General features: G+C 41.0%; 2 protein-coding genes across 2 annotated transcripts in view; both read left to right on the top strand.

Annotated features, from left to right (window-relative positions):
* The first annotated feature begins 1,137 nt into the window (after nucleotides 1–1,137).
* Nucleotides 1,138–13,940, top strand: TMEM35A (transmembrane protein 35A). The gene is made up of 2 exons (XM_059680146.1): nucleotides 1,138–1,404; nucleotides 12,302–13,940. Exons 1-2 carry the CDS (start codon nucleotides 1,285–1,287, stop codon nucleotides 12,704–12,706), a joined length of 525 nt encoding a protein of 174 aa, XP_059536129.1. The 5' UTR covers nucleotides 1,138–1,284; the 3' UTR covers nucleotides 12,707–13,940.
* Nucleotides 13,941–16,180: 2,240 nt separating this feature from the next.
* The window catches only part of CENPI (centromere protein I), a 78,014-nt gene continuing 70,531 nt past the window's right edge, over nucleotides 16,181–23,663 (top strand). Inside the window, exons 1-3 of the mRNA XM_059680145.1 lie at nucleotides 16,181–16,304; nucleotides 17,996–18,234; nucleotides 20,534–20,671. Of these exons, the coding sequence (XP_059536128.1) occupies nucleotides 18,009–18,234; nucleotides 20,534–20,671 (364 nt within the window). The 5' untranslated portion in view covers nucleotides 16,181–16,304; nucleotides 17,996–18,008. The remainder of the gene's footprint in view (nucleotides 16,305–17,995; nucleotides 18,235–20,533; nucleotides 20,672–23,663) is intronic.

The raw sequence follows: 23,663 nt of genomic DNA, 5'->3' as shown, positions 1-23,663 counted from the left end.
TTAAAACCTGGACCTTCTAAGTCTGACTCCAGACTGCTGACTCTGGAACACTGCCTATCAAATAGGTTGTGTGTGTGTGTGTGTGTGTGTGTGTGTGTGTAATTACAGTGCTAAGCAATATCAAGTAAGTGCCATACTGATTATGTAAATTATTATATGGAGAGGCAGTAGAGCAATGGTTAAGAACTCAGGCTCTGGAAATAGCTGACTAGGTTGGAATTCTGGCTCTCCATTTACTAGCATATACTCTTGGGCAAGTTACTTAACTTCCTTATCCTTCAATATTTCATACATAAAATGGGAGCTCATACCTAGCTCATGTTATTGCTGTAAAGATAACTTAGTTAATACAAGTAAAGGGTAGTGCCTAGCACTTTCAATAAATAAACAGAAAACAGCCAATAAATATTGGTTTTTATAGGAAATCAGAGGAGAAAGAAATAAAATCCAGCTGAGAATGGATCAGGGAAGTCTTTATGAATGAGGAGACATTGAAGAAAAGATTGAATGTTAGTGAAGAGTGAGGGAGTAGTGAAAGGGAATATAGTGGAGGTTGGAAAGCTCAGGTTGTATGGGGCCACGAGTAGAGAGGAGATGAAGGGTGGCACCTGGCAGTGGGAGCTATTGGAAGATAAGCCAAGGATCTTGAATGAAAAGCTTAAAACTCTGGAGTTAAACCACTGGGCAATGGGAGCCATGGAAGGTTTTAGAGGAAGATAAAGAGAAAGTCTTCTTTGGCAGTAATGAAATCTGACAACTTTGCAGTTTTATCCTTGAGTGTTACCAACTGCAGAAAACAGCAACTCTGGGGACTGATGATTTGACTGAGAGAAAGGAAAGGGGAGAAAATGAGAGAGGTTGAAAAAATGAATGACAGAGGACTATAGAGAAGAAAAGTGCGCCTGGTGGGACGTGGTAGAAATGAGGTCATTCCTAATCCTCAGTCTAGAGGCAGCTCAGGAACTGAGTTTGAAGCCTAACCTACTTTTCCCCCATTTAAGACTTCAAGTTTCCATCTCAGTTTAGGGCTTCTTTTAACTTTGAGACTGTGCTTTTGGCCAGTGAGGAGCTGACGTAGGGCATTAGGACCCAGCAATTGTTGTAGTGAGAGAGGTAGAATCTGGATCTCAGTTTTTCTCTCCAGCTCCCTCCTCTCCCTTTGTCATTCTAGCTGCCTGCTGCCTCTGCAGCGTCCCTCTTGTTTTCTCTGTCTTAACTGCCAGCGCTTTAGACACACAGGGTGCGCAAAGCAGAGGATTAGTTGGGACCAGCCTTGGTGACTCCATGGCATCCCCCAGAACCGTAACTGTCGTGGCCCTCTCAGTGGCCCTAGGACTCTTCTTTGTTTTTATGGGGACTATCAAGTTGACCCCCAGGCTCAGCAAGGATGCCTACAATGAGATGGTAAGTGAAGCAAATGGGCGATGAAGAGCCCACCCGCAAGGGATAGCGAATTCCTCTCCCGGTCTTTTCTTCCTAGTCCTCAGTCCCATCCCCTTAACCCCCACCCCACCCGGACCCTCCGGTCTTCCCAACAACTTTACAGCTTGGAAGAAGCAGCTGGTCAGCAGAGATTTTATTTGTGGGCTAAGCCGAGAGCAACTGCTCTTCAGCCACTGAATGCCTGTTGGGGGAGGGGTTACCCAGCGAGTACCCCTCAATCCCCAAGCAATCCAGAAGGCTGAGACCTGCCTAACACCTGTCACCAGCAGGAACCCTTCCCTTCTTCCAGCACACCCAAAGTCGGGCAACCAGTCTGCAAGTCTGATTCCTCCCCTTGGAGCTAAGAGTTTAGCAAGCAGGAGAGTTTATCTTCGGGAAGAACAAAGGGGAAGAAGGGAAAGAGCTGGGAGAGAATGGGCTACTAAAACAAAATTTTAGGGGCGGGAAAGGTATTCCTCATTGCTAGCAGAGAGCTGATAGTATTCCCCTAGCAGCCTGGGCGTGTGTCTGTATCCTTGAGACAAAGCAGTCTTGGCCCAAATAAAGGTCACCAAGAGCTTGCTTCTTCACCTTCTCTCAGGGGAGAGCTGGATGTTTTGTTTTTATTTTGTTATGTTTGTGGGCTAATCTGCACAATCTGCAAAGTCTGCCTTTTCTCTCCTGCAATAGTCCTTAATCCCCACCTTGCCTCCCTTGGATGCCCAGAGCCAGGCCCTCTGAAGGTTTTCCCCTCTGCAGAGTTGGAATCACAGAAGGTGACTGGCCAAAACATCTCTGCAACCTGGGGGCTGGGCTCGCCAGTTCGCATGAAGAGGACTTGTTCTTCTGCCTTAGAGAAGGAGGAGATGGCAGGGGATGTTTCCAGCACTTTCAGTTTCTGGCCTCTCCCCCTGTCACTTTGACTCTTTATTTCCCAGCCTCAGCTGAAGAGAAGCTGGTTCTCACTTTTTCTTTTTGCCAGACTGCCAGAAATAAGAGGGAGCCCATTACTGGGTTCTCAAGGTCAAGAAGGAAAGGAGCTTAGAGAAGGAATAAGGAGAGAGAGAGAGAGAGAGAAAGAGAGAGATAGAGAAGAGAGGCAAGAGGGACTCCTCTTTAGGGCTGTGGCAAGGAGGAATAGCCCCACAGCTTGATAGGAATACATAGCAATCCTGGAGCCCACTGTGGAATCTTCCAGGGCCCCTCAGCGTGAGCTGCATGTGGATGGAGACTGGCAAATAAATTGTAGATGCTCAGAAAATGTTTGCAGGTAGCTCTGGCTTCTGTCTCAGGGTTAGAGCTGGTGCTTTCCATGTCTCCCTCACCACAGGATCACCCTGGGATGGGGGAGGGTAGCTGGTACTCAAGGGCCCGGGTCTAGCCCCAGTGGCAAATTCTAATAAGTTTCTCCTTCTTCCTTCCCCTCCTCCCAACATGTTTGACCAGATTAAATTAAAATCAGGTCAGAGTATCCAAGGCAACCTGCAGAGGAGAGATGAGGTAGCAAAAGTCACTAAAGGCAGAGGGACTGGGTGGAGGGGGAATGCCACTACATTTTTGTCTTGGCAGTAGTAGTGTAGTGTTAGATCACAAATAAATGAATATGCTCTTGTTTTTCTTTACTTTGCATATATTTATATGTTTTTGTGCACCTTAGGTATTTTAAGCTTTCCCTTTCCTTGGGGACACAGTACCCTTCTTCAGTATACTCCCTGTCCCCCAGACCCTGCTCAGCTGCTTTCCAGCCCCCCACTCCCTAAGTTGCACTCTACGTACAGTGTTAGGTTCTTCAGGCAATCCAACTAAAATGGAGTCACCAGGAAGCTTTCTACCAGCTTGGCAGGAGCTCATGAGGAGGAGCAGCCACAAATGGGTTTACAGTAGGTTTCTTCTTAGGGAGTGGAGCCGTCTATTGCAATCTAATGAAAGGCAGAAGAAACAAATGTGAAGATTTCAAAGGAACATATTCAAATAGATATAATTTAATACAGCAGTACAGAACCATTGTGTGTGTGTGTGTGTGTGTGTGTGTGTGTGTGTGTGTGTGTGTGTGTGTTTACACATAATTCTGTGCTTCTGTGCTCAGGGGTACCTGGAGCGAATGGAAGAACTATATCTAAATTAGCTGGAAGATAGACTTCACAATAGTATTAAGCTTGGGAGGGATTTTTAGATTGTCCTTTTTCAGAGCCCCCTCCTGCATTGAGCACTGGGCCCCAAGCTGGAGATGGCTGTCTGAGGTAGGGCCCACTGAATAGTGCCTGGACTGACCTAGCTTTATTCTTGAACCCATAGGAAATGAGGGAAATTCAGTTATAGTACAAAGAAGGTGCTTAATTTATATTTGTTGAATGGATGGATGAATGAATGAATCACTGTAGCACTGTCTTGGCTGGTTACCATCCTTCAGCTTTCTCTCTGATTCTCAATTATACCGTTTAAGAGCTATTTCCTGATTCTTAGAAGGGAGCTACAGCCCCTCAGGACCCCAACCTTAGATCAGCTGAGATGATTATCTGGGATTTTTTGTTTTCAATTTAGAAATGATTCCTCTGCATCAATGGAGTTAGTCTTATATTGACAGTGGTGGCCTTTATTGATAAGATCTCAAAATATTGTTGCTGCTGTTGTTTTAATATTATTTGTTCTTTAAAACAACTCTGAAATGTTTTAATATTTATTATTATTTTCATTATTATTATTTATTCTTATTTTACTGATGGATAACTGATCCAAGATCATAGGGTAAGCAGATTCCGTGATTCAGTACTCTCAATAGAGGAGTCATTAAATGGATTCTCTCTCCTTTTTCTGTATAAATTTGCATAAATTCAACTGCCACAATTCATACCTTGGGGTTTCATTTCACTTTGAAATCAATTTTTCAAATTCAGATTTTTTTCTTTTCTGCCAACTTCTTTTTATTGTTCTAAAGTCATTAGTGCAATGCTTAGGTGTTATCACCTCTCTGAAGGATCACTGCTAAAAACCAAACAGACAAATGACCATGAACTTCTTTCCTGTCTCTACTAGGGAAGCCAGGAGAAATTAGTGGAAAGAGTATAAGTTTTGAGTCATATAGTTTGAATCCTGAGTTAGTGCCCCAATTTCCTGATCTATAAAATGAGGATAATAATACCTACCTCAGAAGATTGTTGTAAATATTAACTGAGATTACATATGGAAGCATCTGGTAAAGTATTGGGATATGATAGGTGTTCCAAAAATGTTCTGAGTGAGGTGATATTGATAATTGATTCTATTTAATGCAGTGATTTCCTCAATTGAGGAATTCCTAAATCGAGGGGTTAAAATCAGGCATATAGAAGAGCAAGATGTTATTTTCATTTTCCCTGGTGAATAGACTTTAAGCAATCAGCTAATATTGAAAAGTCCACACTTGCTGTTGGGTAATGCACAGTGGATCCCATGCAGAATTTCCAGGTGCCTTTCTTGAATATCCCAGGTTGTGCATGTTGTCCTATATCTCCTCCAGATTTAGGAAGTTGTCATTATGAAGTATTCTAAATCCCATGGGAATTTAACATGACCAACCACTCCTCTGACCAAATACCTTTATTAATTCACTTGAAATTGGAAAGCGCACTCACAAATGCTGCTAAGCAGCTATCTGTGTAGGGATGAGGAAAATATGAATGGTTTACTTGCTGTACATTCAGCTCCTTATAGCAGAGGTTCCATCCTGTAAGCACAAGGGGCCACATAAGAAATAGTAAAAGAAACACCAAAAATCCTTTCACAATGAAGCCACGGGATTTTGGCCTTCAGGAAGACAGGGCAAGTCTCTGCTTCTTTACATCCTATCATAGGGAAGATTTGTTGATTTGAGTTATATGCTTATCTATAGTTAAGTGCCCTCCTGTTTGTGTAACCCTGGGCAAACACTCCAGATATGTTTGGGCAGTTTATTTAATGTCCATAGGTAATCTTTTATGCTTCCAATCACTGCCATTCATTGCTTTCCAACTAAGCAATAAGACAGTAATTCACTGATGTGACTGCTCTCTGAAGTGGCACAGTACGTTTATTCCCTCAGAGAGGAAGGTGACCCTGAGCTGTAAAATGACTTTGCTTAGTTCCATAGCTAGCCATCCCAAGCTAAACTACAATGGAGCTTATGCCAGGGAGCTTGTAACCTCTCAGTGGCCAACAATTGTGCTTGTTTCAGAGTGACTTTTGACTGAGAGTAGAAATCAGACTCTTTTGCCCTAAAATGCAATCAGGGAAGGATCCACCTTTGTTAGTAGGACTAGGGTTCCCAGCTTCCTCTTTAGGTGAGCATTCTATGAAGTGGTTATCTTATCTAATAATAGACAAACATGGTAATTGACCATACCTTTGCTACACCTCCCATTGGTTAATCAGCGAGATATGCAAATTAACCGCCAACAAAGATGGCGGTTAATTTGCATATGTAGGCGCGAAGTTGTGGAGCGAAGACTGAAGGCAGCTCCGGCTGGAGCAGCGAAGGCTTGAAGGAGGCTCTGGCCAGAGCGAAGGCCTGGGTCCCAGGTGCCAGAGGAAAACCAATGCTGGCAGCCAGGGGAAGGGAAGGCCTATTGCATGAATCTTTTCATGCAACAGGCCTCTAGTATATTATATTTATTATATATTATATTTTATATGTAGTGCTTAAAATGTGTTTATCCTTCATGTGGATATTTGGCAATTAAACATATAATGGCTTTTTATTGCATTTAAGAAATGATCTGTGATCCACATGTGGCATTTTCTCCTACAGGGATTTAGGTAAATCATATTTGAGTCAGTAAATTTTGCAGCATTTATATAGGCATTATGGTGTAAGATAGCAACCAGACTAAGATTTCTTTTTAATTAATGAGCTTTATTTTGGGGAGGGTTGTAGGTTACAGAAAAATTAAGCAGAAAGTACAGAGTCCCCATATATCCCCTTTCCCTTACTTTCCCTATTATTAACATCTTGTATTAGTGTGCTACATTTGATACCATTGATGAGCCAATATTTATACATAATGATTAATGTCTATAGTCTTCATCAGGTTCACTCTTTGTCGTGTACATAGCATGGGCTTTGACAAGTATTTTTGTCAGTATCCTCTTCTGCTTTCATATAGTTTCTTCCCTGTATATTTTATTGAAGTATAACATACATACTAAAATGTGCACGTTAAGTGCAAGGAATATTTACTCCTATGTAACCAGCACCCACATCAAGAAACAGAACATAACCAGCACCTCAGAAACTGCCCCTCATGGCCTTTTCTAGTTATTACCTCCCTAAGGGCAATTGGTATACTAACTTCTAACAATATAAATTAGTTTTACCTGCTTTTGACCTTTATATAAATGGGATAATGCAGTATATCAGCCAAATTATTTTTTCTTTTACTTAATTGGCATTGGTGAACTAAAGTGGACCAAAACACTTGTTCCATATTCCTATTTTATCCTAGTATCTGGCTTGGATCTGTTGTTAATTGTAATTAAAGATGAATATTATTAGACATTTTTGAGCTCTTCAAATTTAATGTCATTAATATGAGATCATGGACTGTGAAATATTGTGAAGAATAAATGACAAAAAAAGGTATGACTAAAGGAAAACTACATATGCTTTTGATTCATAACTGAGTCATATCGCCCCACATGACAAGAATGGATCTGCTTGATTCAACACTATTATTATTAAAATAATTACTGTGGTTTGTAAATTTATGGATTTCTAATGGTGTAGTTCATTAATGTGTACCTATGGCCCTTGGTTGATGCTATGATGCTATGATTCTTTGACTAAATCTCCAAAATGCTTATTTAATTTACAAAATGGGAAACTGAGGTAATAAAATACTTAGCAATTTTCTCCAAGCAATCTAGGGACAAAAGGGAAATTGGAATTTAGCTTATCTTAAGAATCCTGGTCCAAGGATATTGCTGAATGATTGCCTTTGATTACGGGATTTGAAACATTCTCTTTCTTGCTCCCTTTCCCTAATAGGAAACTGTGATTACAGTGTCTGGGTCATTGCAATGGAGAGAAAATGGACCTAACACAGTGAATTGCAAGAGTCTTTTGGGAGAGTCACTCAGTCAAGCCTCTTTATTCCTACAACAACCCTCTTTATTATTAATGTTAGAACTGAGGTGGCCTGGACTAAACATTGATGGGACTGGCAATCTTTTGATATCTCCATCCTATTCCACAGAAAAAAAGAATAAAACACTTCCTATGATATCAAGACCCTATCTAAGCTTAGTTCTATTTCTAACAAATTAAGTACTCCCTGTCTGGAGTCTTGGAGAATAGATGCTGTCTGTACCTATTCAGCTTTGAACTAATGATTTGATGACATAACTTACCCAAATACAGTTTCTTCTTGAGAAAAGGAGGAAAGAAAGAGACAACAGCTGCATAAAAATATCCACAGTTGCAGTTTAAGAGGTTAGATAAACAACTGAAAAAGTAATATGGAGTTACGCCAAGTAGAGAGAAAAAAAATCACGGAAGTCACAGGAACTTGATTTAAAGGCCTGGAATTTGGCCCTAGGATACAGATTCCACTATAGTGTAGATCAGAATCTATTCTTGAATAATGGGTGGTTAGCCCTAACCAAAAAAGGAGCACTTTGCAGAAGCCACTCAGCCAGCATCTGGAAGGTTTGATTCTAAAATGATGGTAAGAAATTCTTCTTCGCTACCGTGTTCATCATGCCAGAAGCTTACATTTAGGATTTAGTAATTGCCTCCTGGAAAGCTTTGTGTTACTAATAGAAATAGTCTTATTTAAAAGTGTTAAGCAAACCTCTTCGGTCTAGATTTCTTTCCCTAATGTACCCCTACTACAGTCACCAGAATGCAGAGGGGGAGAGAGTGGGCAGGTGGCATCTAGATTAATAGTGAGGGGAAATGGGCAGGTTTCTCCTCACCACCAGGTGACCTAACCCTCAGCTCTGCTCTGTTCCATGTGGGTCTGGCTCAATTCAGCCCAGGGTTTTACTCTCCTACTGGTCAACCTCTCTCCTAATTTTTCTCTGAAAATCCCCAATTTAAACTAAAATGGAAAGAGGTAGGAAGACTAACATCTTGTATTTTCTTATATGCTCAGGAGCAGAGTAGGGACTACGGTACGGTGAAATTTTAAATAAAGACAGGATCATACAGGAATGGGATTAGGGAGAGGTGAGTGAGGCAGGGTTGTGCAAATGTAGAGTTGCATCCTGCCTTTATTTAAAATTTTGACTTTTTTGTTATGGATATTATTTACCTTAATCAATTAGTATTTTTGGTACTCTCTTAAAATTTTTACTCAAGGTAAATAGCCTCACTTACTTAACCTTAGTCACAGCCCTACTAAGAAAGATGAGGCTCAGAGAGCTCAAATAATTTGCCTATGGACACACAACTAGAAAGAGGCAGGGATGGGATTTGACCCCAAGCCTGTTTGAATCCAAACCCATGCTTTTTAAACTATGCCATCTGTCTTTTAACAGTCCTCATAGAGGGTTATCTTGTACCACTCATGGTAATTCATGAAATAAGGGTGCATTCACTTGTCCAGAAGTGAGAGAAATGACTTAACATTTGTTTGAAACCTAGAGAGTATGAACACTATTCTAAGTGCCAGATGCTTCTGAGAGGTCAAGTTGGCTTTCTGCCCAATTCTTATAATACTTGTCTTGCATCTGGTGCTTTTGACTATCATCTTCCTTTTTCTATTTTAATTTTTAAATTATTAAAGTATTGTTGGCATACAATATTATATTAGTTTTAGGTGTACAATATAGTGATTCTACATTTTATACCTTATAATTTATCAGCACAATAAGTCTAGTAACCATCTCTCACTGTACAAAATTATTAACAATATTATTGTCTATATTCTTTGTTCTAGACACTATATTCCCATGGCTTATTTATTTTTTAACTGGAAGTTTGTACCTCTTATTCCCCTTCTCCTTTTTCAACCATCCCCCTCAACCTCCCCCTGGCAACAATCAGTTTGTTCTCCATATCTATGAGTCTGTTTCTGTTCCACATATAAGTGAAATCATATGGTATTTGTCTTTCTCTGTCTTACTTATTTCACTTAGCATAATAGCCTCTAGCTGCTAGCATAAAAGCATAGTATCCCAAATGGCAAGATTTCATTCTTTCATATTGCTGAGTAATATTCCGGGGGTGGGAGAGAGAGAAGAGAGAGAGAGAGAGAGAGAGAGAGAGAGAGAGAGAGAGAGAGAGAGAATGTGACATCTTATCCATTTATTTATTGATAGACACATAGGTTGCTTCCATAACTTGGCTATTGTACATGAACTTAGGGGTGCATATACCTTTTCAAATTAGTGTTTTTATTTTGCTGATAAAGGTGGAGAATAGGGGACCCTTATTCACTGTTGGTGGGATTGTAAATTGGTTCAGCCACTATGGAAAACAGTATGGAAGTTGATAAAAAATTAAAATAGAACTGCCATATGACCCAACAATTCCACTTCTGAATATTTATTTGACTAGTCTTTTCTTAAAACTCCTCTTGGCCCCCATGACCCTGTCTCTGCTAGTTTTCCTCATACTTTTCTGACCATAGTTTCTTTTGTCTACTTTGTGGACACTTTTCCTGTCCCCATTTCTTAAATGTGTGTCACACAACTTTTCCCACTGTATACATTCTACCTGGACACAGTGATGACTATCCATTTTTTATTTTTACTGCAGACCTTTCTTACTGACTGTTTTACCAAATGTCTCCACTTAGATGTCTTAGAGATACTTCATCTCAGAAAAAACCCAAATTAAATTCCTCACTCCTTCTTGCCCTCTGCCACTCCCAACCAGTTCCCCTATGTTCATTCCCAAACTTCTATCCAGGCACCCAAGCCAGAGATCAGAGAATCTTTCTTGAGTTATCTTTCCCTCAGTGTCCACATCCAATAAGACATCAAATTCTGTTGATTTTGCATCCAAAGTATCGTTGACTCTGTTCCCTTCCCTCTAGCCTTACTGTCATTACTCTAGTCCAGGTCTCTACCTGGTTTCCTTGCTTCCAGGCATACCTCTTGTATCCATCCTCCACATTATTTCCAGAGGCAGCTTCCTTACAAGCAAATTATATTGCTCCCCTTTGATTATAGGATAATGTCTAGCTCCACAACACAACATATGTGATCTGATTCATATCTATCTCCCCAATTTCATGTCTCCCCTCCTTCCACCAACCTATGCTGAACTGGGGAAGTATGCACAATACACCAGTCTAATTTGTTTTTCAGGGCCTTTGCTCATCCGGCTTCCCCTGCCTGCAATACACTTTCTTTATTGATCTTACAAACAATTGTTCTTCTTTTAAGATTCTACTCTAGCTTTTCTCAGTCCTCATCTAGGAAGACTTGACCATTCCCTCAGGTGTACCTCCACTGTACCCACTTACATAATTTTATTCAGCACCCATAATACTTTTAAAAAAATATTTTCATTGCTTTTTTAGAGATAGAGGAAAGGAGAGGAAGACAGAGAGATAGAAACATTGATGAGATCATCTGCCTCCTGCATTCCTCCTACTGGGGATTGAGCCTGCAACCTGGGCATGTGCCCCTAGTGGGAATCAAACCAATAACCTCTGGGTTCATGGGTCAATGCTCAACCATTGAGCCACATCAGCCAGACTCACCCATAATACTTTATTGCACTTATGTATTTGCATAACTATTCTTTGTCTTATAAACTCAAGCTTCAGGAAGAGAGGGCCTTTGAATAATTAATATCTCTATCCAGAGTACCTAGTCCTGTGCCTAGCATAAGGAAACAATAAATATTGAATGAACTAATGGATACTTAATGAAAACAAAGCAGTGGGCAAACCCAATGAGACACAATAAAATCTTATCAATTTATTCTGAGGATCAGGCCACTATGAATAGTGAAAAATATGATTATCTATTAGGCTAAGGTCAATCTAATTATATTACTTTGTAATATATCCAGTGACTCCCTCCTCTGTCCTATGATATCTCCTTTTGGGCTACAATTAGACATTGTGCAGACCTCTGTTATATACCACTAACCATGCTGCTTTATAATGCTCTTTATGTATCTCTTTCCCCCCACTAGACCAAGAGCTTCTTGACCCTGTCTTATTCATCTGTATATCTCCATCGAATAATCCATAGTAGGTGTTCAATAAGTATTTGTTGAATTAAAATTAATGAAGTTGGACCAAGCTAATCAAAGGAGTGTCTTGTAAAGGCCTGGGGATTTATCTCAATGACCATGAGAATAATTTTTGTCTTACTATATTTTAAAGATACACAAGGGACTGACATTTACAGACATTTAAATTTTCTACTTGCTTTAGCACAGACACATTTTTTTTTTTTTTACCAATGTCACAAATATAAGCTCCAGCTCAGCTGAAGTTTCTGAATTATCATAGATTTCAAATTAGGGAAGTCCAAATTAGTGAGGCTTTACTATACTGTGCCTTGCCTTGTTTCATTTTTGTTGATATTCATATGCATCTGGGTTTGGACAAGGCAGGCACTTGTGGATGTGACTAATCTGTACCAGTTTTTATGGACCTGATGAATTTTCTTTTAAATTCTTAATGTTGTTTATGATTTATAATTAGGAAAAAAATTAAACTATAAAGCCAAATTCTCTTACTTTCCATGCTGTTACTACAGTTTAAATCATTTAAATTACAGGGATCTCAGCAGATTGCTTGCTTTCCTTCTTATCTTAATTACAAAGCTTTTGTCTTGGGGAACAGTAAAAAAACATGGGATACCCTTGGCTGGTGTGGAAAGGGAATGGTGGGGAAGGAGGACCTTTCTTGTGTTAACTTCATAGGTAATGCGGTGATTTCCTTATGGTATTCCACTTTAGAAACGTGCTTACAAGACCTATGTCCGAGCACTTCCTCTGCTGAAGAAAATGGGAATCAATTCCATTCTCCTCCGTAAAAGCATTGGTGCTCTTGAGGTGGCCTGTGGCATTGTCATGACCCTTGTGCCTGGACGTCCCAAAGATGTGGCCAACTTCTTCCTGCTTTTGCTGGTGTTGGTTGTGCTCTTCTTCCATCAGCTAGTCGGTGATCCTCTCAAACGCTATGCCCATGCCCTGGTGTTTGGAATCCTACTCACCTGCCGCCTGCTGATTGCCCGAAAGCCTGAAGACCGGTCTTCTGAGAAGAAGTTCTCACCCCAAGGAAACATAGGAAATGCGGGGAAAGCAGAGGAGCAGCCCTCCTTATATGAGAAGGCCCCTCAGGGCAAAATGAAGTTGTCATAGAAAAGTGGAAGTGCAAAAAGTGGACCTTCCAGGCAGTTGCCTCCATGATACCCAGGAAGATGTCACTGTGTGTTTTTCATTTGCTTTATTTATCTTGGGGGGGGGGGGTGAAGGGAAAATATAATCTACAAGTTAATGGCCCTGTTAGTTTGTGTACACCTATACCCTAAAATGACCTCCCCACATAGACAGACATATGTGCACCATCTTTAATCACTCTGGGGAACTCTCACATCTTGCTGCATGTACATGTATATGGCTAACTACTGAAGTGTTTTTGTGAGATGGACTCCAGCAAGCATGTGACTGTGAGACTGTATGTGTGGGAAAATGTATTTACTGTGTGTGTGCATGCACATGCGGAGGAAAAGGCTCTGATCTTGAACTAATCCTGCATAGGTATCCTTCCCTTTATAAACCCAGTTTAGTGAAGACAGAATAACATAAATCTCCTATAAAGAGAATCTACTTTTGGTATCAAACAAATGATGTATTCCCATGGGATGGAGGAATCCCTTGATAAATTAAACTGAAAACTTAAACCTACCACTTAAAGAAAAAGGTCATTCAACTTAAGGCACTGAGTTATATGTAAAATTAATTTGCCTATACTTTTAACAGTTGTTTAAATTTTAAATACTCCATATTGAGTTTAATTAAAATAAGGAATATATGCAGTCAATAGATAATCTAGTTCTTCAAGTGATGAAATTGGAAGTATTATTCTCAGCAGCTAACCAGGATTTGACAGCTTCTCCACTGTTGTGGCTGAGGGAGCAGGGATTAGTCTTGTTAGAAGTCTGTGAATCTCAAACTGTTCTCTTAAATCATGTGAAATTTGACCGAAGAGTTGTACCCAGTGTTTTCCTGACAAATAGATTCACTACTCCTATTGAATTTTCATTGAACTTTGCTAGTGTAAGCAGAGATCTAAGTTACCCCCAATGTTGTCGCCTCTGCACTTCTTTATTATTCCAGTGGGTGGAGTTTAGTTGAGGGAAGGACATTTGATATGGGCTAGTTGGATCCAGCAGTATGAAAATTTGCTTTCTTCATTACATACTGATGTTTCCTCTTGTTAGATGTGCTTTGATGGTTTTGATATTATTGTGCCAGGAATGGGAAAAGGGGTGGGGGTGTTTTGTGTGTGTGGAGTAAATTATTGTATTTCTTCAATGTCATTGTTCTTATTAATTGATACCTCTCTGTCTTATTTCTCTCATTCTTTCAAAATAAAAAAATTGAAATGTGGAGGAAACCGTTGGGACAAATATTGAAAATCTGGAAAGTAAGGGTAATATCAAGGGATTTGGGCTCTTTTTTTGCCTGGAAAAGGGAGAAGAAAGAGAAGGGGATGTATAGTCACTTAATATATTAAGATTACCAATTCTCCAATCTCATTTAGGTTCCTCCACACCTCTGTGATCGAAAGCTATAAAATTAGGATCTCAATGCAATTTCCAGATTTGGGGAATTCTGCTTCATTAGGTGATGTCAGGGGAAAGTAGAAGAATGATTTCAGAGAAAATTGCAGGTATCTACACTAATAAAAGAGAAAAATGGTAATTGGCGTACAATGATACCCTTTTCATTGGCTAATCAGGGCTATATGCAAATTAACTGCCAACTGAGATTGGCAGTTAACTGCCAACAAGATGGCGGTTAATTTGCATATGTAGGCACAACGCAGGGAGGCAAAAGGGAAAGCAGGAAGAAGCCCCCTGCCACTGACAGTGATCAGAAACCCAGGGGGGAGCTAAGAGCTGGGGGGCAGGGCAAAGGCGGCCCTGGGGCCGCCTTTGCCCTGCCCCCCAGCCATGATCAGAGAATCAGGTGCCTTTGCCTCCCTGGCCAGTGATAGCAGGAAGTAGGGGTGGAGCCAGTGATGGGAGCTGGGCATGGTTGAAGCTGGCAGTCCCAGGAGCTAGGGGCCCCTTGCCTGGGCCTAAAGCAAAGCCCACGATCGCGGGGCCGCTGCAGCTGTGGGTCCCCGCTGCCCGGGCTGAACGCCTCAGCCAGAGACATCCTGCAGGGGCAGGGGCAGAGCCCGTGTGATCGCGGCGCCCCTGCTGCCACTGCAGGTCCCCGCTGCCCGGGCCGGACGCCTAGGCCAGAGGCGTCCGGCCTGGGCAAGGGGCCGATCCTGCGATTGGAGGGTGATGGGGGTCAACGCCTGAGGGCTCCCAGTATGTGAGAGGGGGCAGGCTGGGCTGAGGGACACTCCCCCCCACACACACCCAGTGCACGAATTTCGTGCACCGGGCCCCTAGTATTAAATAAAGATGAACCAGTTTCTCTCACTATATGTGTCCACGAAGTGGCACAAGTTCCAGTGTCACAGACTTGTCACATTAACCAAGTTATTTCCTCACTCAAGGCCCCAGTTTCATCATCTACAAAAAAGAAGGGGGATTGAAAGCTTAAAAGCCCTTTCAATTTACAACTGAGCCTATGAAATGATTAAAATGACTCTTGAGAAATGTTCAGTTTTAGTAGAAAAGGAAGAATAGCTACCATGGAAATACTGAACACTCATTTCTCATGCATTATTAAATGAGTTCATTAAAGTGCTCTGAAAAACCATACAAATATAAAATGTGATAAACAGTCATTTCTGCTGTAATCTCCCAAATACATCAACTTAACCTGTGATTCTTCATGTCTCCTTAAAATAGCCAAGTTTCCTTCTACAGTTTTACCTACAGTTTATAGATATGTTTTGGCTTCAAAAAAAATCAGCGACAGCTGTTAAGTTTATATCTTTCCTCTCTGATTCCTACTCTAGTAAGAGATTAAACCAGGGACTACGCTCAGGTCTCATACTAAGCCTTTGTTGCTATTTTAGCCAATTTCTTTAAGGTCCATCACTCCTCAAAGTTAGGAATTTTTATGTGTAGACTTGGCTGGTTATGTGCAAGGTGCCACATCTGGCCCAGGACACGTTTTTAGCAAACCCTTGAAGGTATGGGTACCCATCCTCGGTAAAAGGAGGGTAGATCCAGCCTCCCCCGCCTTCCTTTCCACCTCCTATTTTCACATGGGGAAAATGATAGCTATAGAGGTCACAGATCCTTTAACCTAAGTCTCTTGCCCAGCATAGGAGAGGCAGTCTTTACTGCAAAGTTTGCAGTTTCATATTTTCCCGCCAAGTCGCGACGTTTGGGGTCAATCTGGGCAAAGCCATCGCTATAATTAATCTTGTTAAGTTCAAGGATTCAGATGCTGATCTGTTTTACGCAAAATAAAAGAATGTGAACATTATTAGGACAGCGGAAACGCCAGCCAATCAGTTTGCTCCTGCCCCAACGGCCCACTCACCACAAGTACCAGGGACCTAGTGGGTGGGGCGAGCGACGCACCGAATTGGGTCTGCGTGGGCATTAGCGTCAGCGTCAGCGTCAGCGTCAGCCTCAGCGCGCGCGCCGCCTTGCGCTGTAGAGCTGAAACCCAACCAATCAGACTTCAGCAGAGCGCAGCCGCTCCGCCAGGTCGCCGCCTGCGTCTGCGCGGAAGACTGTGCGCAAGGCGGGGCTCGCTCATTTGAATCCTGGAGGTAATGTTTGAACTCCGGAGGTTCGGGGACAGAAGAGTGTATTAGGTAACGTACTTTTAAATACCGCGTGAAAGGGGGATTCCGAGATCAGAGAAGCTCCTTGACTTCTGAGCAGGACTATCCTGCAAGATGTGGCTGGGGTAGGGTTTTCCCCGAGCCTGGAAAGCGGGCGGTGGGGGGGTGGGGAGGCGCCGGGGAAGCCTTGGGAAGATACGGGATCGGTCAACCGGGTGGGGTCTGAAGCTGTTCGCTTGCCTTTCTTTGAAAGGAACATAGGGAACAACTCGGAACTTGGACTCTCCCACAGGTTTAGACACGCATATTGCTCTCCTGCTCTGGTCTCATCTGCTCTAGGGACGTGGGATTGAGTGTCATTCCGACCATTCCCTTAGTTTTTGTCATTTGAAGCCAAAAATTCAGAAGTCTTCTGGGTTCCTCTCTTTCCTTCTCCCTACATCCAGTATTTTATCATGATCTTGCCCAGCCTATCTCCAACACTTATCACGAACACAATCATTTTCTACCTTTTCCACCGCTGTACATTAGACCTAGTTCAGGCTACAGTTACATCTCTTCAGGACTTCTGCAAGACCCTTTTAATTGCCCTGTTTCCACTCCTTGACCCCTAGCATTCTATTTTTCACACTGCAGCTAAAGTGGCCTTAAAACATAAATCAGATGGCATCATTCCCCTCTCTAACACTTCTCCCTACCCGATAGTTGCCACTTAAAAATCCAAACTCCTTACTCTAGCATACACATCCCAGTATGGTAGTCCCTGGCTGCCTTTCTGACCTCATCTCCCACTTTCATATCACTACCCCTCCCTTCCCAACTGGTATTGCTACTGTTTTCCTAACAGACAAAGCTCTTGCTTCAAGGACTTAGCAAGTCTTAGTTTTGCTTTTCCATGAAATACGCTTCCAGCACATCTTCACATAGCTGTTTCCTTTCTGGCATACAAAAGTCAGTTTAAAGGTCAATCAGGGAGGCTTTCTGTGAACACTTATTCCAAAGTAGCTTCTCACTTCCACCTCATTTCTATCACATCACTGTGTATTATGTTCACTATTAGCTATATACTTATTTATTGACTCTCACACCACCACCCCCATAAGTTTCATGAGAGCAGAGACCTTGACTATTATATGATCTTATCCCTGGTAGCTAGAACTGTGCTTGGAATATAGATGATGTTCAGTAATTACCTATTGAATAAGTGAGTTAATTAATGGGGAATTTTTCTGTTCTGATAATCCTTAGTTTGCACACCAGTTTGACTTTTGAACTATGCAATTTTAACTTAGCACTCATAAAGTAGGGAGCATAAAAGATGAAAAGTAAAATTAAGGAGAGGTGGAGAAAAATAGGAGTGATGGGAGAAAGTAAGATTGAGTTCATAAGATGGCTTAATTTTGGACACACTTATGTGATATAGCCATTTTAAGAAAATTGCTATGTTACCCGTATTCTTTTCCTCCAGGAAGGCCAGTTCAGCTGGTCAGTGTTAACTTGGAGAGTTGTTTCTCTCTGTTCCTATTTAGGTCAAGGACTTTCTGAGAAAGCTAACCTATAAGTTTTGTTGCCCAGATTTTTGTCAGTTTTTTTATGGTATACTTGTATGTTAGGTAGTATGTACTAAATGTTTAGAATACATTCAGATGTGGTTCTTATCTTTGTGGAGTAGAAAGGGACAGTTTGGTTGGTTAATGGTAATGACACTTGTTTCTGCATAGAACATGTGCAGTAATGTCAGCTCGAAAGAGAGTTAAGAGCTCTCTGGCACCAAGAACTTCACAACATAGTAATAGTTATCAGACTAATCTCTTGGCTTGGAAACTGAAAGAGGACCTAAGCAACTCAAGGAGCACCTTGAAACATGGACAAAGCAGTCCAGTGGAAGATTCTGAACAAGCTGATGCTGATGAGCAAGCAGAAGATGCTCTGCAGATAGCAGTAAGATACTTTGAGAAAGGTAAGACAGATGGTTTTCCTTATGAAAGTCCTATTTCTATCAAAATATTCTAGACTTCTTTGTTGAGGAATTATAAAGGAGAGCATATTTTGGCTCATTAATGTTTTTCTCTGCTTAATAGACATTTATTGAGCTCTTACTACATATGGGTATGCTAGGTACTAGTATACAACAGCAAAGCACATTCCTGGCAGAGCGGTTTCCAAACTGCTGCACATTGGAGTCACCCGAAAATCTTTAAAACACACTGATGCCTGGCATCTACTCTTAGTTTGATTTTATTGGTATGGGATGCAACCTGGGCATTGGGACTTTTTAAAGGCTCCTAACATGATTTCAAAGTTTGGGAATCATGCCCTAGTACTGGAACAACTTATAGTCTAAAATCAGTGCTTTTAGTTTAGAGCAGAGATGCCAAGGCATGATTTAGTTTTCCTTACTGAAGGTGCTGTTGCTGTTAAATATTCTAGAGTTTGATCCCTTAGGCCACTGCCACCACCATGTAAATAGAAGTAGGATATAAGGGAGCGAATGCCTGGGTGGAATGGATTAAATATTCTGTACGCACCCTAAATAAAAGCGACTGTTACGCTTGCGTGGCAGGAAGGCTAGAGGCCCAAGTGGTCCCATTTTCATTCGGATGGACCTCAGACCGTAACCAGATGGAATGTGTGCTTGCCCTGTGTCAGGAGGAAACCGCTTGGGAAACGCTTCCTGTAAAACTCTCTCCTTGTTGAGGTAAAGAGCAAGGGTCCCCAAAACAATCTGGTCCCCATTCTCCGATGTAAACTATAGCTCCTGCCTCTCAAGGTGTGGGGGGAACAGTACTTGGAGTTTATGGGAAATTTATCCAGATGTGTAAATGGCTGAGTATCCTCAGAAGCCAGTCATGGTGCACTGTCAATACCCTGTGCTGATGTCTGGTGGTGTTTTGGGGAACCCTGACTTGGGCCTTGCCCAGCAAATGGAGTGGAACTTGCGCTCTGATACAATTGGGTATCCCTTCCACTTTGGCATATCGTAAACCTTTTTCAATGGACAGACAGAGTAGGAAGAAGAGAGAGAGTCCAAGGGCTTCTTTGATCCCCATGTACACACAGATCAGATTGCTGCAGGGTTAGAATCTGTCCTGTTCTGGTGGCCCACTCTAAACAAGAATGTGGATTGGATTAATTATATTTACTGTAACCAGCAAAGGCTTGTTAACTATACTGGAGATGCAGTTAAAGGGATAGTGAACAGCTAGATGCCACCCGCAGGGTGACATGGGAGAATAGGTTGGCATTAATATGTGTAATTTTGGGGGTTAATGTTATACATTCATCTCTGACAACACAGCCAAACAGAACCGTCACTGAGGCCCCACAGGGATTGACAGCTTTGAGTTAGCTGAGAATTCTTAAATTGAGGATGCTTTCTCCAATTTAGCAATGTTTCAGAGAATGGAAGGGAATGATAGAGGTGGGATGTTATATTATCCCTCATGTATGAGAGGTCTTATCTAAAGGTTAATTGAAACCTCATTGACCAAACAGCAAAATAATCTTCTAGACACTGCAGAGCATGAAAATCAATGAATATTAGCTGAGTTTGAAGAAAAGAGTTAAATAAGAAAAGGGGGAATTGTGAGAATAAACAAGTAATCTTTTCTGTCAAAGAAGGGAGTTTAGGCAGCCACCACTTTAGCTCAGTGGCTTGCAACTCCTCTGGAGGCCACCATTTTGAAACGGCAAAGGTCAACCCCTTCTTTTAAATTAGCCCATCATGCAAGACTGGGTGCCTAAGCTCTTCCAATCAAGAGTGAAGGAAAGGAACAAAAGCCCTAGCAGACACCTGCTCAATGTGCATGTGCTCCCATACCATGTCTGTGTACATCCTCCTGCAGGAGTAAAGATATTTGCCTTGCAAAAAAAAAAATATTCTAGAGTTTGAAAAGCTTTGAAGGATTTTTAGGAAGATACTTTATGCATAAAGCTATTCCTTTAAAGCAGCGGTTCTCAACCTGTGGGTCGCAACCCTTTTGGGGGTTGAACGACCCTTTCACAGGGGTCGCCTAAGACCATCGGAAAACACATATATAATTACATGTTGTTTTTGTGATTAATCACTATGCTTTAATTATGTTCAATTTGTAACAATGAAATTGGGGGTCACCACAACATGAGGAACTGTATTAAAGGGTCGCGGCATTAGGAAGGTTGAGAACCACTGCTTTAAGGTATCCCAAATTGTAATTGTTGAGGCTAGAGACTGAAAGAATTTTAAAGGCCCCACTATTTAATATGGTTCCTTTTTCTAGGTCCCTTTAAAACTTCCCGGAGTAAAGATAAAACCTTGGAAAAACACTTGAAAACTGTGGAAAGTGTGGCTTGGAAGAATGGGTTAGCTCCAGAAGAAATTGACGTCCTATTAAATGTGGCACTCAGTGGCAAATTTGGTATGTCAAGAGGATAAATGAGTTTGCTGTTAGTTTTGCCTCCCAGACTTTGAATTAGGTTGTTCTTTGGAATCAGTTGCAGTTCTTTTTTTTTTTTACTATTCTCTTCATAAAATAAAAATTGTAATTTCTTACATTCTAATAACTCTATGAACCAAAAGTTTCTATGTACATATGTTGAAATGTCTAGTTATCACATAACTTGACAAGTAAAATGTATAGACTCTTCTTACCAAATACATGGGAGCCATTTTCAGTATTTCTCTTAAGAAGAATACATATATGCCCTAACTGGTTTGGCTCAGTGGATAGAGCATTAGCCTGCGGACTCAAGAAGAATACATATAACTTAAATGTTGCTGGAAGGCACCTTAAAAGATAATATGGTCTACTTCATTGCCTTTGGGTTCACTTATCTATGACAAGTCCCTGTTGATGCTATTTCCATTCCAGCATCTATGACCTTAGCAGTCAAGATGCTTTTTTTAAAATTTTTTATAAATGCTTCCTTTCCTGTTCTAAGTTCATTTGGAATGGACGTGGGAGTGGGGTTCTTAGAAAGAAATAACATCTTCCCAGTATTCTTTTTATTTGAGAAAAATGTTTTAACCTACTCTCATTTACATTTAGACTTGGAAGGTATTTTAGACCCTGTACATCTTCATTTTAAAGGTGAGGAAATTGAGGCCCAGAGTCATTATAGAGATTTGTGTAAATGTCAGAGCCATCACTGGAGAATTCAGACCTCCTAACTTACCTTCTAGGGTTATTGCTATCGGTTTTTCTACCTGTTTTTTCTTGTTTTTGAGAATTAAGACCACTATCCAAACTGGATACTTTTTTTTCTATTTCCTGGCCCTTGCATATTGTAGTCCTTTGTGAATACACTAGCATCATGCTTACAAGGGTGTGTGTTTGTGTGTGTATTGTAAAGCAACAACATATTACTAGCTGAATTCAATATATGACTCCCAGGTATTTCAGTTCTTGGCTTTTGCTTGATTAGTTCTCTGTGTTTTCCTAGAAAGTTAAATTTGACCTAATAAAATTGTCTCTTAGCCCAGCTGGCGTGGCTCAGTGGTTGAGCGTCAACCTATGAACCAGGAGGTCATGGTTCAATTCCTGGTTAGGGTACATGCCCGGTGGCGGGCTCTGTCCCCCGTGGGGAGCATGCAGGAGGCAGCCAATTGGTGATTCTCTCTCATCACTGATGTTTCTATCTCTTCTATCTCCCTCTCCCTCTCCCTCTCTGAAATCCATAAAAATATATATTAAAAATATCTCTTTAAAAAAAAGATTTTGAAAAAATAAATTGGCTCTTTTTCTCGTAAGTGGCTTCAGATTGTTGCTTCTAATATCTTTTCATGAATCTGTGGTTAACTGATTAGTGTCAAGAAAAAATCTCTCTCTACCTTCTGCCCTTAAAACATATATAGAATGTACAGATATTTTCTATTTTGAAATTTCTCTTTTCTTTTTTGATATATCAGAAATTAATGCTTAGAAGGCTTTTATGACATTTGCCAGGCCTTATGGCAGATGCATGCCTCTTTCAAAATGCATGCCACAGACTTAGAAACTTTTATATATTATTTATTTTTTTAAATATATTTTTTCTGATTTCAGAGAGGAAGAGAGAGATAGAAATATCAATGATGAGAGAATCATTGATTGGCTGCCTCCTCCACACTAGGGATTGAGCCTGCAACCTGGGCATGTGCCCTGATGGGGAATCGAACTGTGACCTCCTAGTTCATAGGTTGACGCTCAACCACTGAACCACACCGGCTGGGCTATATATGATTGGAAAAAACAATCTCTAGCTTTTTAGTCTAACTTTTTTTTGTTAACCTGGAATTTTGTGATGTCAAATGTGGCTTCCTTAACTGCTTTTTCCCTTTTTAGTTATATCTATGATATCCCCCATCACTATTAGATCTTTACATGTAGCTCTTTTGCTCAGTTGTAATGTGTATTCAGGGACAGGTGTGATACAAATGCCATAATTGGGTGCAAAGAGACTTTAATTTTAGACTCTAGAAATTAATTTCAAAGTCATTGGGATGTCAGAATAGTCTGTAATGAATAACCCCTTTGAATTTGGTACATGTGTAAAGTGTTTGTGGTGAGACTGTTTTAAATTTTAGAAGGGTTAGGGGATGGGAGTGAGGGAAAAAAGAGAAATAAAAACAAGGAAACACAGAGTGGAAAGCAGGTTTTTATTCTTGTGATTCATTATCTGCTATCACTGCTTTCTTCTCCACAGAATGATGTGGTAGAAATTGATAGAAATGTATTATTGCAGTTAGGATGAATAAATCTAGAAATCTAATGTACTACATGATGACTATCCTATAATAATAAAGAGGTAATATGCAAATTAACCCCCATGCCCTCACAAGTTGACTGCCTATGACCAGGCTGGCTGGGGGGTTAGTGAGGGATGAACAAACAACTGAACAAGCAGGCTGTGTGGGGTGACCAGGCCAGCAGGGGGGGTAGTTGGGGGTGATTAGGCTGGCAGGGGGAGCAGTGAGGGGCAACCAAGCAGGCAGGCAGGTGTGCGATTAGAAGCCAGCGGTCCAGGATTGTGAGAGGGATGTCTGACAGTTGGACATCCCCCGAGGGGTCCTGGATTGGAGAGGGTGCAGGCTGGGCTGAGGGGACCCCCTGCCCATGCACAAATTTTGTGCACTGGGCCTCTAGTAGTTAATAATACTGTATTGAACACTTGAAATTTGCTAAGAGTAGATTTTAGGTGCTCTTACCACACACAAACAAATGGTAGCTGTGTGAGGAGATAATATGTTAATTAGCCTGACTAGTTGTTATTTCACTATGTATATATATCATATCATCATGTCATACATATTAAATATATACAATTTTTATTTTAAAAAATAGAGGTCTTCACCCTCAGGGAAAAAAAAGACACGTGTATAAGATGTTTCTGAGAATGCTACTGGCAAGTGAAGTAAAGAACAGCCTTATT

This window comes from Myotis daubentonii, chromosome X, assembly GCF_963259705.1.
Source record: "Myotis daubentonii chromosome X, mMyoDau2.1, whole genome shotgun sequence".
Lineage (NCBI taxonomy): Eukaryota > Metazoa > Chordata > Mammalia > Chiroptera > Vespertilionidae > Myotis > Myotis daubentonii.
Note: the sequence above shows the minus strand (reverse complement) of the source record. Positions and strands in the feature narration are given on the sequence as shown.

What these genes read in the sequence shown, in the direction of transcription:
- TMEM35A (XM_059680146.1), top strand. Translation starts at nt 1,285, where the DNA reads ATGGCATCCCCCAGAACCGTAACTGTCGTGGCCCTCTCAGTGGCCCTA. An exon ending in AGGATGCCTACAATGAGATG is followed by an intron (nt 1,405 to 12,301) that starts GTAAGTGAAGCA and finishes ATTCCACTTTAG; the next exon opens with AAACGTGCTTACAAGACCTA.